We start from the raw sequence: 16466 nt of genomic DNA, 5'->3' as shown, positions 1-16466 counted from the left end.
TGTTCTTCTTGGTAATACATTTTTTCTGCCGTTTGTGGTTATTGTGATGTGCTGTGCTAGGTGCTGTATGGTTTTTAATTGTATCTTAATTGCTTTTTTAAATTATTACCTTGTGCTTTATTGTATCACAATCTGCATTCCATAGAAATCAAATTATAATAATATAGAAAACAATATGCGAAATAAAAGAAGCAATAAAAGTCCAATTTAAAAATCAATAAGAATATTCAAGGCGGATATGCCATAGACCACTTGAATGAAACTCGTGGTGATCTGTGGATCTCAGTTTGGACAATACTGAGCTTGATGGGCCAGTAAATTGGACACAGTACAAGGCAACTTCCTATGCTCCTCTAATACTTGCAGCCTCAGCCTGCAACCATCTGGGAGTGAGGGAAGGAATGGGTCAGCTCACCAGTTCTTCTGACACCACTGCAGGCTACGTGTTATAACCAGCAGAGGACTTGTCTTGTTGCTATGGTCTCTGTGGCAGTGGTTTTGCTCTCAAAATGTTTGCTTTGATATTTCTTAAGCATCCCTGCTGGCTGAGCACAGGGTTCCAGCAAGCTGGCATGAGTGAAACAAGACAGCATTCTGTGGCAGCCATCTTAAATCCAGGCCAAACAATCAAAGCTCCACAGAAGTAAAAATAAAACAAAACTGGTTGTATGTTCCTGATGCCGCGGCAGCAGCAGAAAAAGGTGTATCTACACAATGTACGAAAGGTACGGGAATCAGAACTGTGTATGTCACTGCTGTCTCAAGTCTTTGAAAAGGAAATAATGTGTGGCATTCTAATTAAAGTTTCCTTTATGTTTGCTTTCCCTCCTCCAACTTTCACCCCTGGTGTTCCAGAAAGCAAATCTCGCCATGACAATTCTTTTGGTTTGGCTTGCTCCCTCTGCTTTTAGCCAACAGAAGTAAAACAGCAGGCAAAATATGTGCTCCTTCTATTTAATTAACCCGTTTTAATTCACTTCTACCAAGCCCTTACAGATGAAACAGCTGGGTTCATCCTTGGTCCCCCCTCCCCGCCGCCTCTTTCGCTTCACATATCTTAATCTTCCATTGAAAATGATTTTTAAAAAGCAGCAACAGCAGCAGATGGAGATGTAATATGAAAGGTCTCACAAAGGAGCTGAGCTATCAGAGGGAGGCGGGGGACTGAAAAGAGTTTTAGATTAAGTTTTGGAAAATATCTCCAGGCATCAAAAAATCTCTGACAAATCTCTCTCTCCTTTCTCTAGTGTGTGAGTGCATGCACACACCCCCCCCCCTTAAAAGTAAATGCAAATTATTATTAGTTAGCATTCTGAGTATTGGACCTAAATATATATTCTATGCAGAATAAGGCCATGCACATATTAACTGGTTTAAAACACAGCTAGATCATTCATTCTTTTTCTTAATTCCGATCAAAGCTGGTTTGGGGAAAAACATATCAAAATGCAGTCTTTTATAAGAAATTAAAGGATAGATATGGATTGCGGCTGACTCTGAGCGTAAACCAGTTCCCAAATCAACAGTGGGAGCGAACTGGATGTACACAGCCAGAGTATTTGCTTCAGCTTTCGATTTTTCTTCTTGTTGTTTTACAAAGGAATCTCAGCAACATTACTGAAGTCTCATATGTCCTAATGCCTGAAGAGGTCAGAGATGTAGAAGAACAGCTGAGGATTGGTCTTAAAACCATGTTTGCATTCTCCTAGACATAGAATCTTCTTCTGATCCCTTGAAACTAACCAGCAGAAACAAGGCTCGGATGAGAAGGTTGCTGGGAAGCATGATACTCCCTGGCCAAAATAGGAATTAATAAGAGCATGTTCAAGATCCTAGTACTGGTCCTCTTCCCATCCCTCTCTCTCTCCCTCCAAGAGAGCTGGTTTCTTGCAACCAAAGACAGCATACAAGCACTTGGACAATTAGTTGATGTATGTTCTTCCCTCTGCTCAGCTTTTTAAAAAGTACATCATGAATGTGCATGCTGGGGGAAGCTTGCGAACATGAATTACATAGTTGGTGCTTATTTAATTACATCAGAGGAATGTTGCTTACAGCATCCTACTGCATCTTGTAAACAGTGGTAGTGTAGAGAATGGGCATAATAAATCCAGTCCTCACACTGAGCTGTAAGGAGGAAATTTGTAGCAGCTGCTGGGCTACATGGGGAGGGAAAGATCAGCACTCTTTGGAGCACCACAGGCCACTGTCTCTGAACTAAGGCTCAAACATAAAAGGGAGACAGAATGCAATCAGTAGAAGCAACTACATAGGCCTGACAGTGGGGGGGGGGTGGCGAACAGTGTGAGCAAGCTTACAGCAAATTGTGCAACCGGGTTCTGTCCACTGCAAAGGAAAACATGAATTATTCTGTATTAGATTTTAAAATTCAGCCTGCACAAGGAAAACATAATCAACACGAAGCTTCCTGTTCTGCATGCCCAAGAGTGCAGGGCACTGGAGGTACTGCTGGTGGGTGCCCCCGAAGTGTGGAAGGGAAGGGCTGAGATGACCCAGGACCTGCTGGATTTGGAACCAACCCACCTGCCTTCACTGCCAGCAGGGGCGGAGGAAGGGGGATGCAGTGCATGCGGGTCACCCCGGGTGACACCACTGAGGGGGGTGACAAAATGCTGGGTGCACTCACCGCAGGGCCTGCAGTGCGCCCAAGCCATGCATCTCTCCTGGGAGTGATGCGGTGGCTTGAGTGCGCACAGGCTCTGCGCTGCCCAAACGGTCTGCCCACTGCTGTAGAGTGGCTGTGTGGGAGGAAGCAGGCAGACTCCAGAGGCCCCGCAGTGTGTCCTGTCCCTATGGGTGGCTCGCCCCGCCCTTGCCCCACCCCTGGGCGTGCTGCCCCAGGCACCCGAGTGGCTCCTCCGGCACTGACTGCCAGGCCTGATCGCTATGCCAGCTCCAGTTCTGCGTAGCCCGAGTCAGGGGTTGTGCGACCTCTGGAACAGTGTGTGTGGGTTGCAGGGAGGAGAGGGGTGTTCATGCCAGCTGGCAAACTGATAATGCTACCACTGACAGAACAATCTCCTAAGTACTTTGTTGAATCCCTCCCAGTGTATTTTAATATGCATTTTTTGTGCTGTGATTTGAAATTGTGGCAAGCCACCCTACAGTAAGTGGTGCATAGATATTAGAAGGGCAGGATAGGAATAGATAAATGATAGATGATAGATAGATATAGATAGATAGATAGATAGAGATAGATAGATAGATGATAGATAGATAGATAGATAGATAGATAGATAGATAGATAGATAGATGATAGATAGATGATAGATAGATAGATAGATAGATAGATAGATAGATAGATAGATAGATAGATAGATGATAGATAGATAGATAGAGATAGATGATAGATAGATAGATAGATAGATAGATAGATAGATAGATAGATAGATATAGATAGATAGATAGATAGGTAGATAGATAGATAGATAGAGATAGATAGATGATAGATAGATGATAGATAGATAAATAGATAGATAGATAGATGATAGATAGATAGATGATATAGATATAGATAGATGATAGATGATAGATGATAGATGATAGATAGATAGATGATAGAGATAGATAGATAGATAGATAGATAGATAGATAGATAGATGATAGATAGATAGATATAGATAGATAGATAGATGATAGATATAGATAGATAGATAGATAGATAGATAGATAGATAGATAGATGATAGATAGATAGATAGATAGATGATAGATAGATAGATGATAGATATAGATAGATAGATAGATAGATAGATAGATAGATAGATAGATAGATGATAGATAGATAGATAGATGATATAGATATAGATAGATGATAGATCATAGATAGATAGATAGATGATAGATAGATAGATGATAGATAGATAGATAGATAGATAGATAGATAGATGATAGATAGATAGATAGATAGATAGATAGATGATAGATAGATGATAGATAGATAGATGATAGATAGATAGATGATAGATAGATAGATAGATAGATAGATAGATAGATAGATAGATTAGATAGATAGATAGATAGATAGATAGATATAGATAGATATAGATAGATAGATAGATGATAGATAGATAGATAGATAGATGATAGATAGATAGATAGATAGATAGATAGATAGATAGATGATAGATAGATATAGATGATAGATGATAGATAGATAGATAGATAGATAGATAGATAGATAGATGATAGATTAGATAGATAGATAGATAGATAGATAGATAGATAGATAGATAGATAGATAGATGATAGATAGAAGTCCAAAGTAACCTGGTCACAAGAAGGAAAGGCACAGTAAGAAAGGTAAAACTGGGTATACAGCCAGCCTCTAGAAAGGTCTGAAAAGTCTTTGTCTTCCTCCTCAAACCAGGTCATGACAGCTGCTGGCTCATATGTGACAGCGAAGAAGCCAACACACAGATGGAACAGGATATTGGGCTGTGTCAGACAGCAATCAAGAATGCAAGTATTAGGAGGATACTTTGCTTTGCATGTAGAAAGTCCCAGGTTCAATCACAATCTCCTGCTTGAAACCCTGGAGAGTCGCTGCCAGTCAGAGTAAGCAATACTGGATTAGAGGGACCAGTATTCTGAATTGGTATAAGGCAGCTTCCAATGTGAGATGGCTCGTCCCATTGTTTCATGCATTTATTTGCAAACTGCCTTGGGCGGGCTATTCACACCAAAAGGCAGCATAAAAAATACCAAAGTAAATACAATAAGTCTGAAAATAGGACAATATGCCGATTTGTGGGCATTTCCAACCTTTAATAATCTTCAAATGAGGGGAGGGAATTTGCAATGGCACTCTGGAATGTTTCTGTATGATTATACGACACAGGATATAAGTACATCGCCATTATAATCATAGTACTAGCAGCACATGATAATATATAGATTTCAATTGGGAATGTGCAGTTCGCAGCTCATTCTCTTAATAACAATACCTTATCTCCTGGTTTGGGTCACTGGAGAGCTGTTAGAAACAGCCCAGGCCTCTTCTAGAACACCTGGCGACACGCAGCTCAGCTCCTACTCTGCTCCTGGCTGTGTTAGAGTAGCAGCAACAGCCAAGCTGAGTCTCTTGACTCACATTTCTTGGACACCTTGCACTCGGCAGACCACAGCTAATGAGGGTTAGGTCAACCTGATGGCAGGAGGAGGATCACAAAAGGGGCTGCATGTGGACTCCCATCGTCTGTTTCACAGGGCGGCTCTAAAGCTGAACAACAGCCTTTGCCAACTATAGCACAACACACTGACAGATGTCCCCAGGCTCAAAAAGAAGCGGGACGAGGAAGCAACCTAGTGATTTTTCACAGGTAGAAACTGTGAGAAAAACGGGGGGGGGGGAAATAATAATGCCAGAAACCTTTAAGAAGAAGTAAAAAGGAGAATGAAAAGCTATCAAAACTTGTTAGCTTTGGGCGGCCCACTGAGTAAAGGGAGGAAATTTTATTCCAGCTGCTATTAAATTATAGGCTGTAAAACCTATAGCTCAATTATTACACAACACACAACTAGTCCCCCTCTCTAATTTGGATCCCTATGAAAAATACAATCAGGGTTTTTAAGGTCAATTCTCCAAACTCCCAAATGTGTCCCTAACAGAGCCCTACGATTAGAGACAGGCCAAAATGTGACTTGCGACTTTGTATACATGGTGAAGACTCAGTTAAGACTCCAACTTGGCTGCTCCGCTTGATGCTGGCTGATAATTATCAAACAAAATGGTTTTATACTGCCTTTCTCCTGAATATCTTTTAAGTCTAGAACTGGAAAGGGCTAGAAGTATAATAAGAATGAATCTGGGATATAGAATACCAAAGTGATCTTAACCAATCCTCTAAAATTTATAAACCCTTACACGAACCTCAAAGATCACACCCAGCAAATTACTTAAGTGCACTGGACAACCCTAAACATCGCTGGGCATTTTCCAGAGCCCATTTTAATGCTCTCCCTTCAGCACTATTAGAGGGCAGATATCACGACATCCCAGTTGAACAGAGATTATGCCCATGCAACTCTGATGAGACTGAATCCATTGGGCATGCTCTTTTCTACTGCCCATTGGATTGTGATACTCGAAGAAAGCTAATCCAACCACTACTAAGGAAATTACCAGACCGCTCAGGAGAAAGCTATGTTGAATACCTTCTTGCCAAAAATGATCTGAATATCACCAGGCCTGTCATGAAATTCTGTTTTATGGCAATGAGGACAACAAGAAGAAGAAGAGTTTGGATTTGATATCCCACGTTTCACTCCCTTTAAGGAGTCTCAAAGCGGCTAACATTCTCCTTTCCCTTCCTCCCCCACAACAAACACTCTGTGAGGTGAGTGGGGCTGAGAGACTTCAGAGAAGTGTGACTAGCCCAAGGTCACCCAGCAGCTGCATCTGGAGGAGTGGAGACGTGAACCCGGTTCCCCAGATTACGTGACTCTTAACCACTATACCACAATGCATAGCTGTCAAGTGTCCCTTATTTGAAGGGACAGTCCCTTATTTCAGTGCCATGTCCCGCTGCTGTCCCTTGTTGATGGATGTCCTTAAATGTCCCTTAAATGATGTCCCTTAAATTTCAAAGGAAGCAGCTCCTCTCCCTCCCTCCCTCCCTCCCTGCAGGCCAGGGAGGAGGGAGGCTCCAACTGTGTTGCTTGGCAGTGTTGCTCACCCAATAAGAAGTCTAAGAATGACTGGGGGGTGGAGCTTGCATGCCTTGTGTGTGGCTAGTTAATGCAAGCTGAGGGGGGTTTTGAATGCTGGACGCCATTTTGTTGCACGTGCTGCTGCAAACTTTGCAGTGCAAAGCCGGGCCGGGGAGCCATCTTAAGTTGAGGCTGCATAGGCCTTGTGGTGCATGTGATTCAGATTCTATTCAGTTGAACCTCTGGTTACAAAGTTGGTTGGACAGTGTTCTTGAAGCTACCAGCATGAGTTTGACCAGACTGCAGGAGGACAGGAAGACTGGAGTGCCTGGAACAGGTGAGGCTGCAGGTCCCTTATTTTGGCTGCTGGTCCCTTATTTTCAAATCTGTAAGTTGACAGCTATGCCACACTGGTTCTACACCACAAGACATACTGTAGTGGCAGTTGTCCGATGAATGAGCACTGACTTTAAACTTTGGGTCAAAGATTTTAGTTGAAGGAGTGTTATTTTTAATGTAAATAAGTTTATAGGGAATTTCTAATTACATCCTTCTCTTGATGATGATGAAGCGTATGTTGCTGGTGTTAATTTTGTTATCTGGTCTTTGATCACAATAAAGATTGATTGATTGATTGATTGATTGTCCTCAGTTTCACTGTCACATTCCTTTCTTAGCAGGGGGGAGAGGGGAAATCTCCATTTTAAGGCACAAAAAAAGTTCTAGTTGAAAGTTAACTAAAGCCATGTTCATGCCATACATTACAGGCACTTAAAATAGTTATGGCTTCCTCCAAATAATTCTGGGAGCTGTTAATTTGTTAAAATTGCTGAGAGCTGTTAGGCCCTTACAGAGCTACGATTCCCACAATCCCCTGAGAAGAGGGTTTGGTTGTTAAACCACCCTAGGAATTCTAGGAGTTTCAAAAATTATGGTTTATTGCAGTAGCTAGGATATATAATTGCTACTCTTTATATTATTACACTGTATATGAAGTGCATGTATTTTTATATTGTCTTTGTTGTTCTTCACTGCAAGCCTCTACAAGTGCTATTTTGGTAGAAATGCAGGTCATAAATATTAATTCAAATACAATCTTACTTGGGGGCTTGAATTGAAGGCATAATGTTGGTGATGGAAAGAGTATTAGCGAGAATAGAAGGAGAAGCAATGGTTGATCTAGCTTTGAAACTCCTTGGCACTCCCCTATCCTTCTTGCCCCATTACACTAGGAAAGTAAGAGCCACCTCCTTTCCCCACCCACTCATTCTTCTGGAAACCTATCTAAGTCCATCCCTGGGGATGGAGATTAACAATCCCTAGCTCCATCAGAAAATGGAGTAAACAAAATGTTCCTCTGTATTTCCTGGGTGTAAGGGTAAATCGTGTCCTCCCTAAAAGAGGGCATGTGTTGCGGTGAGACCTGGAGACTGAAGTCCTGGTCGTGGGTGGGTATACTAGATAGCCACAACACCCAAATGGTAGGTCCCTTGTTGCTGGGTTTAATCTGGCCAATGGGGTGCAGTCAAAATGGATTGAGGGACCTATATATACCTATGCACGTGACCCAGAGCTTCCTCTTTTGGCTCATGCATCGGAACACCCGCCCACCTGTTCTTACTTTTAGGGCATTTTGTGATTGACCTTGCTATGCCGTCATGTGTCATCTGTCATTGGGACAGGGGCACGGCAGGAATTTTCCCCACTTGTCTTATTGGCTATTGCCATTTGGGTTTCGCCTGCAAATTGTCACAACTTGTAAGGTTGCGAATAGGCACTGGTTCAGGTGATAGGGATGGGAGAATGGTCTCACTATCCCTATGTTTTGTTTTGTTTTGTATTAAAGATTTTCTTGATTTACAGAAGTATGTGTAAATGTCTCTCGTATTTTTTCCATGTAACATTTTTACAAATCAGTTTCATTTGTTGAGACTTTAGGAAGAAAAGGGGTGGGGTGGGGAAGATGGGTGGGGGTGGGGTCAGGTGCAAAGTTTCCATTTTGCTTAATGTATGTAGGGTTTGGTGTCAGCGTTGGTTGTGCAGGTTCTCTGCTGTTCACTTGTGTTCCTTTGGTGGTGAGAGAGGTTGGGGTTGGCCTAGGGTGTGGTTGTTTGCTTGTGATTGGCTGTGCTGATCTTTGTTTTCATGTGTGAGTGGGGTGGGTGGGTGTTTTGGATCAGGTTAGCCATATTGATTTGTATGCTGTTGGTGGATTATTGTCATTGTCTTGTTGGGCTGCTCGCTATCCCTATTTGAAGGGTATTCCGTTAAAGGAATCCAGGGACTCAACTTGGTTTGGTCAACCCCTGAGAGGGGGTTGTGCCCGTGCCTGAGTCCAGGGGAGCATCTGTGGAGTGAACAGAGTCTGTTCCCGGGCTTTTCACCTACCTCAGATGTTCACCCTTAGCTGACCTATGCTGGAGCCCTGGGTCAGCGCTATCTGCAAGGGTATAGGGAGCTAGCTGAACCAGAGCCTATGCAACCACTTTTCTGTAATCAATAAAGTTGTGGCCTAAATTCTGCCAAAAACCAAAACTAAAATTTGAAAATATGTGTTTATTTAGGAGGGAGGTCTCTGGATCTGAACACGCAAAATGACCGGCACCAAATATACTGTGGTTAACAGGCTATGCAGGGATATTTGTAAATGCATATATTTCCAGTGAAATTGTGTGAGCCTCTCCATATGTATGTGATTAAACCACAGCTCTTTAATCTACAATGCCTACAGAAAGGAAAGTGGTGCCCCTTCTGGTGTTGTTAGACTCCAATCAGCTCCAGCCAACATAGCCAAGGATCAGGGATGATGGCAGTTGAAGTCTAATAACACCTGGTAGACACAACCTTAAGTAGCCCTAATTTAGAGCATACTATAGAGACTACTCCATTGAGGAGGAATTGAACTGATTTTTTTAAAAAAAGTTCAATTTCTAGTTATATATACCCTTCTTCTTTTGAGCAGCAATATATTTGTAAATCAATGGAAATTATGCAGTTACTTCAATTACTCCCCCTTTCTTCTAGAACAGTGACAGGGCGCCTCTGGTCCTCCAGTTCTTGATGGACTCCAACTCCTATCAACACCAACTATTGGTTATGTTGACTGGAGCTGATTAGGGTTGGGGTCCAGTTACCTTGGTGGTGTGGGAAGAGGGTCCCCATTCCTGTTCTATAAGTTGGCGTTTAACAGTTTTGATGAGCATATGTGCATCATTTTTGCTCCTGTCTTACCTCGCTTCATCTTGGTTGATGGCAAGGTAGATCTCCCAAGATGCTTCTTCGGGGATGGCTCCATGTGGAATCAGCAGGCTAACTCCTGTAACAAAGTAAGAACAAAAGATACTAGGGGGCATATCAAATCTCTGCTGGAAGTGAGTTGTAGCTTAAGAAGAACGTTAGCCTAATGGAACATACTGGTGAGATGAATCTTTGTCATCACCTGAATGGTGTAGTATAGATCACATTCCAATTTACAGTTATACTGTGATTTTGGTACTACAATCTCTCCTCAAGGTCATTGTTAAAATGAGGTTTCTATTGTGTGAAGTATTTAGAAAATGAAAGAGAGATTGCTTTGGAGAAGGGCTATGGGCTCATAGGTACAGCACATGAATTTCATGCAGAAAGGTCCAAGATAAATCCTTGGCATCTCAAGGTACACCTGTATGGAATCCTGGAGAGCTGCTACCATTCAGTGTGGACTGTTCTGATCTACATGGACCAATGGTCTGACTCTGTACAAGAGTCAGTCAATATTTCACTCCAGTACTTACCTACCCACCAACCTCCAAAATGTCCTTCAATACAACCCCAGCCTCTATAGAAAGTTTTTCATAATGTTTAGAATCATGTTTGTTATAATGTGGTCCATACATCAGTGAGGGCACAGCTGGGTCCCAAACAATGTCAGCATGTTTTAAATAGTGGCAGCAAGAAGAGAAAATACACAAATGGAGGAAACACCCCGAGGTGTAAGAAACATAAAACCAGGCAGAGCAGCAGCTCTGAAAGTGGTACATAAGAGGACATAAAACAAATTCTTATGTCTGAATCATCTCCTTCTCTGTCCTCCCCCGCCCCAAGAAAGGTACTTGAAGAACCATTGTGAAAAAGCAGTGACAAAGGGTGAAGTTTTAAGGGCTAGGTGTCATTCATCTGAGAGGTCTTAAAGAATTCAGATGTGAAGTGACTGACCTTTTGTATAAAATATGTAGTATTGCTGAAATGTTAATCATCCTTTGGAATGTAGCCAACAGAACACATTCCAAAAAGAGTTCCAGTAAATTACAATCCTGTCAACTTTACATCCATCCTGCACAGATCAATGGACATTCTTCTTCATATCCATCAAATTTTACATGCAAATAGTTCACCAGCATATATTCTGATTGTTCTCTTGAAACCTTTAAATTCATTCAGTGCCAACGTTTCATCATTATATTTTCATTGTTATGATGACTACAGCTACAGCCTTGGCTTCCTGAATCAAGGAACTCATTGGTAGCTGATGGCATTTCTCAACAAAATAAACTCAGCACCTGTCTGAAATGTAAATATTCCACTGTGAGCTGTTATGTACCTAGAATGCTGTGGAATGAGATTTTTGCAAACATTTGATGGCGGCAGCAGAGGTGGAGGTAGGTTTAATTGTATGTTAAGACTCTCTTCCAAATTGTATATTATAGTTCAGAGACGGGAGGAAATGTACAGCCCTTCACGTGCCACTCCTCCAGAGGCCATGTGACAGTAGGGGGAAATAGTTGAAGCAGGAGTCTACTTTCCAGCTATGGAAAAGGCATACACCTGCACCCATCTCTCCATCCTTCATCAAGGCAAGCAAAAGGCATTGTTGCAGTTCACGGAAACATTCCAGCTAGCCAAAAGCACTCAAGGAGGACATGGTGCAGGACAGCTATGGGAACAGCCTGGGAATAGGGGGAGTGGCCTAGGAAGGTGTGACTTGGGAAGAGTGCTGAGGGCCAGACAGAGATTTCGGAGGGCTGCATTCAGCCCCTAGACCTGACACTTCTTGTGGTTGAAGTTTTGATATTTAGAAATGGTTGATAACACGGCACTCTACCATTGTTATAAATCTTTTAAAAATATAAAATAATGTTAGCTTTTCTTTTCTTTTCTTTCTACCAAACCTCATGGGAAGTTAATCTGTGTGCTGCCATCTTTAGCACATAGCACTCAAAGGAACTGAGAGATGTATGCCTGGATTGTTACAACTTGTAGAAGTCAGTTGGCCCATCACCTGTTCGGCTTGGGCCCACCATCTGTTGTTGATATGATGCCACACTTTGGCCAGTGTGATCGGCAGAGAATGCACAGTTCCAGCAGAATGTTGCAGCTAAAAATAAGAGTTTTCCTGTTTTCCAGTAGTCAGCCTTTTCCAGAATTCCCAGTTAATAAATCTCCTTTCCCACTCCGTTCAGCTTAGAGTATAAAGCATTTATTGTCTCATGGCACAAGACAAGCATAAACACACTGGCTAGATAAACTTTAAGGGATGCTGGTACATCATGAACCGATCTACTATAATACAGCTCTTCTGGTCTTAGAAGTAAATCTTGTAAAGGTTCAAGTATAAAGAAAAATCCACTGGCACTTTATCATGCTAGCTCACCATGCTACGCTGAACCATACAGCATGTAACCTTCAGCTGTGATGATACCTTGCTCTCAGTGGTGGAGCTTCATGATCCAGCACCGGGGGGTGGAGAGCAGGTGGGGGCGAGACTGGCATGCGTCCTGGGGGCGTGATGCACTGCCCGCAGGGGTGTGGCATGCCTCCTGGGGGCAGAGCAGGCGGGGGGGCAGCTGCAATGGCACACCACTGGGACCATGCTGATGGGGGCGGTGCACTCCCCCCCCCGCACTCCTCTTCCTCTGCCACTGCTTGCACTGAGTGTGAATGCTTCATGTTTCTGCCAAAGCTGCTGAATGCAGCCTCAGACAGTTCCTCAAGTAAAGGGAGAGTGGATGAGTCATGCTCCAGGCATTTAGCCCTGGACTGTTTCTAAGTCGCCCAGTGCAACTGGCATGTTAATTCTAATCAGAATCCAGATATGGGGATAGGCAGTTCAAGACATGGCCTTAGTGCAATTTCACCCATTTTTCCAAATTACGCCAACATGGATACATTGATGAAATGCAATAAAACAAAACCAAATCTTCCCCATAGCCAAAGAAGGACAGAACCCTAACTGGAAAGGGGCACCTTCTGCTGTCAATAGTGTATAAAACAAGGGTATAATACTGCATATCTGAAACACACTTAAATTCATGCTAAACTGCTGGTATTAATAAGTGCAGGCATGTGATAAGATGTTTTAAAGGATTTATATGTAAAACCTTAAATATGTAAACAAAAAAACCAATTTTTAAAAGAAGTGGGTTAATGTGGGGGTAGCAGACATGTTGCCCTCGAGATGGTTGTGACTCCAGCTCCTTTCAGCTCCAACCAGTATGACAAAAGATCAGGGCTGATGGGAGCTGTAGTTCATAACTCCTGGAGGGCGTCATGTTGGCCACTCCTGGGCTAATGTAATTCGGTTTCACGTGGCATTAGAAAACTTTAGTTTTATAAACTTTGCTGGCCTCATCCTCTGAGCATAGTTCATCTCAACTATTTGATCAAGTACACCAAGGAAATTTATTGGGATGGATCAATTATGCTAAACGGAAAAATCATTGTGGGAGACTTCTACATTTTGAAGTGGACCTAAATAGTGGTATAATTATAATCTGGCAAGTTTTGCAGCTCAGGAATAAATTCTATCCACGCTCCATTTAAGACTTCTGGCTGTACATGACTGAAACCTAGTAAATATTGATATAGGACCAAATTATATATGAGATTAATCATCATCGTATCTGTGAGCAATGTTCCATTTTAATATCAATTTTTTTTTTTTAAGCACTGAATGTTCTGCATTCCAAAGTAAACACTAATGCTAGATGGGAGCCTTTGTTCATGCAAAGAGCAGCAGAGGTTGGTGGGGAAGCAGTACAGTCGTGTCCTCCTGGTGCTTGGAAGCCCTGCACTTCATCGGAGCAAGGCAGTGGTGTTGAAATCTGGGGAGTCCTGAAGTGTTGACCATACCTGAAAAGCTCCTCCCTGCCTGTTACAGCTCTCTCAGTGTCCCTGTTGAAAGGATGCCCTGTGTTCCATCACCCTTATGAGCCCCTGTAGGCAAAGAGTAGGCAGCAGCATATCCAAATGGAAAGCCAGAGCCAGAGGTTTAGTGGGTGGCGCTGTGGGTTAAACCACAGAGCCTAGGGCTTGCCGATCAGAAGGTTGGCGGTTCGAATCCGCGTGACAGGGTGAGCTCCCGTTGCTTAGTCCTTGCTCCTGCCAACCTAGCAGTTCAAAAGCATGAAGTGCAAGTAGATAAATAGGTACCGCTCCAGTGGGAAGGTATACGGCGTTTCCGTGCGCTGCTCTGGTTTGCCAGAAGCGGCTTAGTCATGCTGGCCACATGACTCGGAAGCTGTACACCGGCTCCCTTGGCCAGTAAAGTGAGATGAGCGCCGCATCCCCAGAGTCGGTCACGACTGGACCTAACGGTCAGGGGTCCCTTTACCTTTACCTTTAAGTACCCTGATTGACTCATTAGACAGCCCCTTGTAAGGGAGGGTTTAAAGCCTTGTGGCAGGAACTGGGTCAGTGTTAGAAGGAGAATGCTGTTCAATATGAAGTCTGGGTCTAATCCAATGTGGCTTTTCTTGTGTTTTTAGTAGGACCATGCTAGTGACTTGGGGAAAATCTACTCAATCTTATTTCCCCAGCAACAAGATTTCATTAGGTTATGACAGGGGTCAGCAATTTTTTTTCAGCAGGGGGCCGGTCCACTGTCCCTCAGACCTTGTGGGAGGCCGGACTATTTTTTTTTGAGGGGGAGGGTGAACAAATTCCTATGCCCCACAAATAACCCAGAAATACATTTTAAATAAAAGCACACATTCTACTCATGTAAAAACACCAGGCAGGCGCCACAAATAACCCAGAGATGCATTTCAAATAAAAGGACACATTCTACTCATGTAAAAACACGCTGATTCCTGGATCGTCCGCGGGCTGAATTTAGAAGTTGATTGGGCCGGATCCGGCCCCTGGGCCTTAGTTTGCCTACCTATGGGTTATGAGTTACAACTGCTCAGACAACCTGTGAGTGTTCGCTATTGGTCCTTAGGGTATCTTTACCAAGTTGTCAGCTGGTAACAGCAAGCAAGAGTTCATATGTCACAAGCCCCACTGAGACAACTTGCCATGACAGCACATTTTAAAGAGAACGAGAGAAAGGTTTACCCCAACACTTAATAATGCATTTCAAAACACGTTCAGACTTTACAGAAACCCACCTGTGTTTGGGATTCCTAAACGTCCTCCCAGGTGGCCAAAGATACCCGTGGCCCTCATCTCACTTCTTTTGGAGAGCGATGAGAGATTCTGAATGTATGCAGCTTTGTTTTTTGCATGTATGGGATGGAAGGTCCTGTTACTGTCATGTGGAAATGTCCCAGAATGTGTTTTTCCATGGTACTCTGATCGTTCGGTCACACCCAAAGAAACCATAAATGAACTCTGAACTTTGACCTTAATGTCTGTCAAAGGGTTGAAGAGAGATGATTCGGTCATAAGCTCCTTGTCGATGGGGTCTTGAAGGCAAATGGGTCCACTGTAGGTTCTACTCACGGTCAGGTCAGGCTGCATGGATGAGTTCAAAAGCAAGGAGTTACCTGATGGAAGGAAATCAATCGGGCAATTGGTTATCATTGTTATGTACAACAGACAGTGTTGTGTGTATAGCTATGTCTACAGAATTGCCTGGTTCAGGGATGGAAAACCTGTAGCCCTCCATGTATCGTTGGCTTTCCATCATCCCGGTCATGCTGGCTGGGGCTGATGGGAATTGGTGTCCAAATACATCTGGAGGGCTGCAGGTTCCTCACCCTGACTTAATTCAACATCTGGAGAACCAAAGGTTCCCCTTCCCTGGCCTAGTTCTTAATGAGGTGGTAAACCATTGTTTGGTCAAGACTACTTTAGCCTACGGACAAAGGAGTTGTTCCAGCCCTTTGATCATTTTGGTTGCCCTTTTCTGAACATTTTACAGCTTTATAATATCATTTTTGAGAACTATGCCCCAACCAGAACTATGCAAAATGTTCCAGATGTGATTTCACCATCTATTTATATAATAGCATTATTATAATATTGGCCATTTCATTTTAACTCCATTTCCTAATGGAGGAATATTTTTTGCATTAAAGCACACACACCCAGCTGTGGCACATTTTCATTGAGCCAGCCACCATGACCTAAAGTTCCTGGTCATCATTGCCAGTTCTACCCCATTAGTATATATGTGAAATATATATATTCTGTATGTACAGTATTGTATGCACAGTATTACCTGCCCTAATGAGTATTACTATACACAGTTATGATTTTTAATGCATTCACTCATGCACTTTAAGCATTTTATAAGTACCTTCATATGAAAATTGCATTTCATCCAAATCAATGCTGAAAACTGAAGACATCAACAGACAAGTTAAAATTAAAAATCCCAGAAGATGAACTATTTCATATTGGCAACAAATAATCAATACATTTGCTGCTGCGTCACTGGAGCACCATTTCTGTTCTCATCCTGAAGCAAAGTTCTTAACCTGAAGCACTATTTCTGGGTTAGTGGAGTCTGTAATCTGAAGCGTATGTAACCTTCAGCATATGTAACCCGAGGTACCACTGTACTGTAAATTCAGTTGAGAGAAACTGACTGCC

At 42.7% G+C, this 16466-nt stretch overlaps 1 protein-coding gene across 2 annotated transcripts in view; it reads right to left on the bottom strand.

The window, feature by feature from the left end:
- The window catches only part of UNC5D (unc-5 netrin receptor D), a 405072-nt gene that overhangs the window by 62716 nt on the left and 325890 nt on the right, over nucleotides 1-16466 (bottom strand). For both annotated transcript variants that reach the window (XM_081890876.1, XM_081890877.1), the window contains 2 exons: nucleotides 15038-15415; nucleotides 9903-9987 (listed from right to left, as the gene is read on the bottom strand). In XM_081890876.1, the coding sequence (XP_081747002.1) occupies nucleotides 9903-9987; nucleotides 15038-15415 (463 nt within the window). The remainder of the gene's footprint in view (nucleotides 1-9902; nucleotides 9988-15037; nucleotides 15416-16466) is intronic.

This window comes from Podarcis melisellensis (assembly GCF_964234715.1).
Source record: "Podarcis melisellensis genome assembly, chromosome: 15".
NCBI classification, from domain to species: domain Eukaryota; kingdom Metazoa; phylum Chordata; class Lepidosauria; order Squamata; family Lacertidae; genus Podarcis; species Podarcis melisellensis.
The sequence above is the reverse complement of the archived record's forward strand: the minus strand, read 5'-3'. Positions and strand labels throughout refer to the sequence as shown.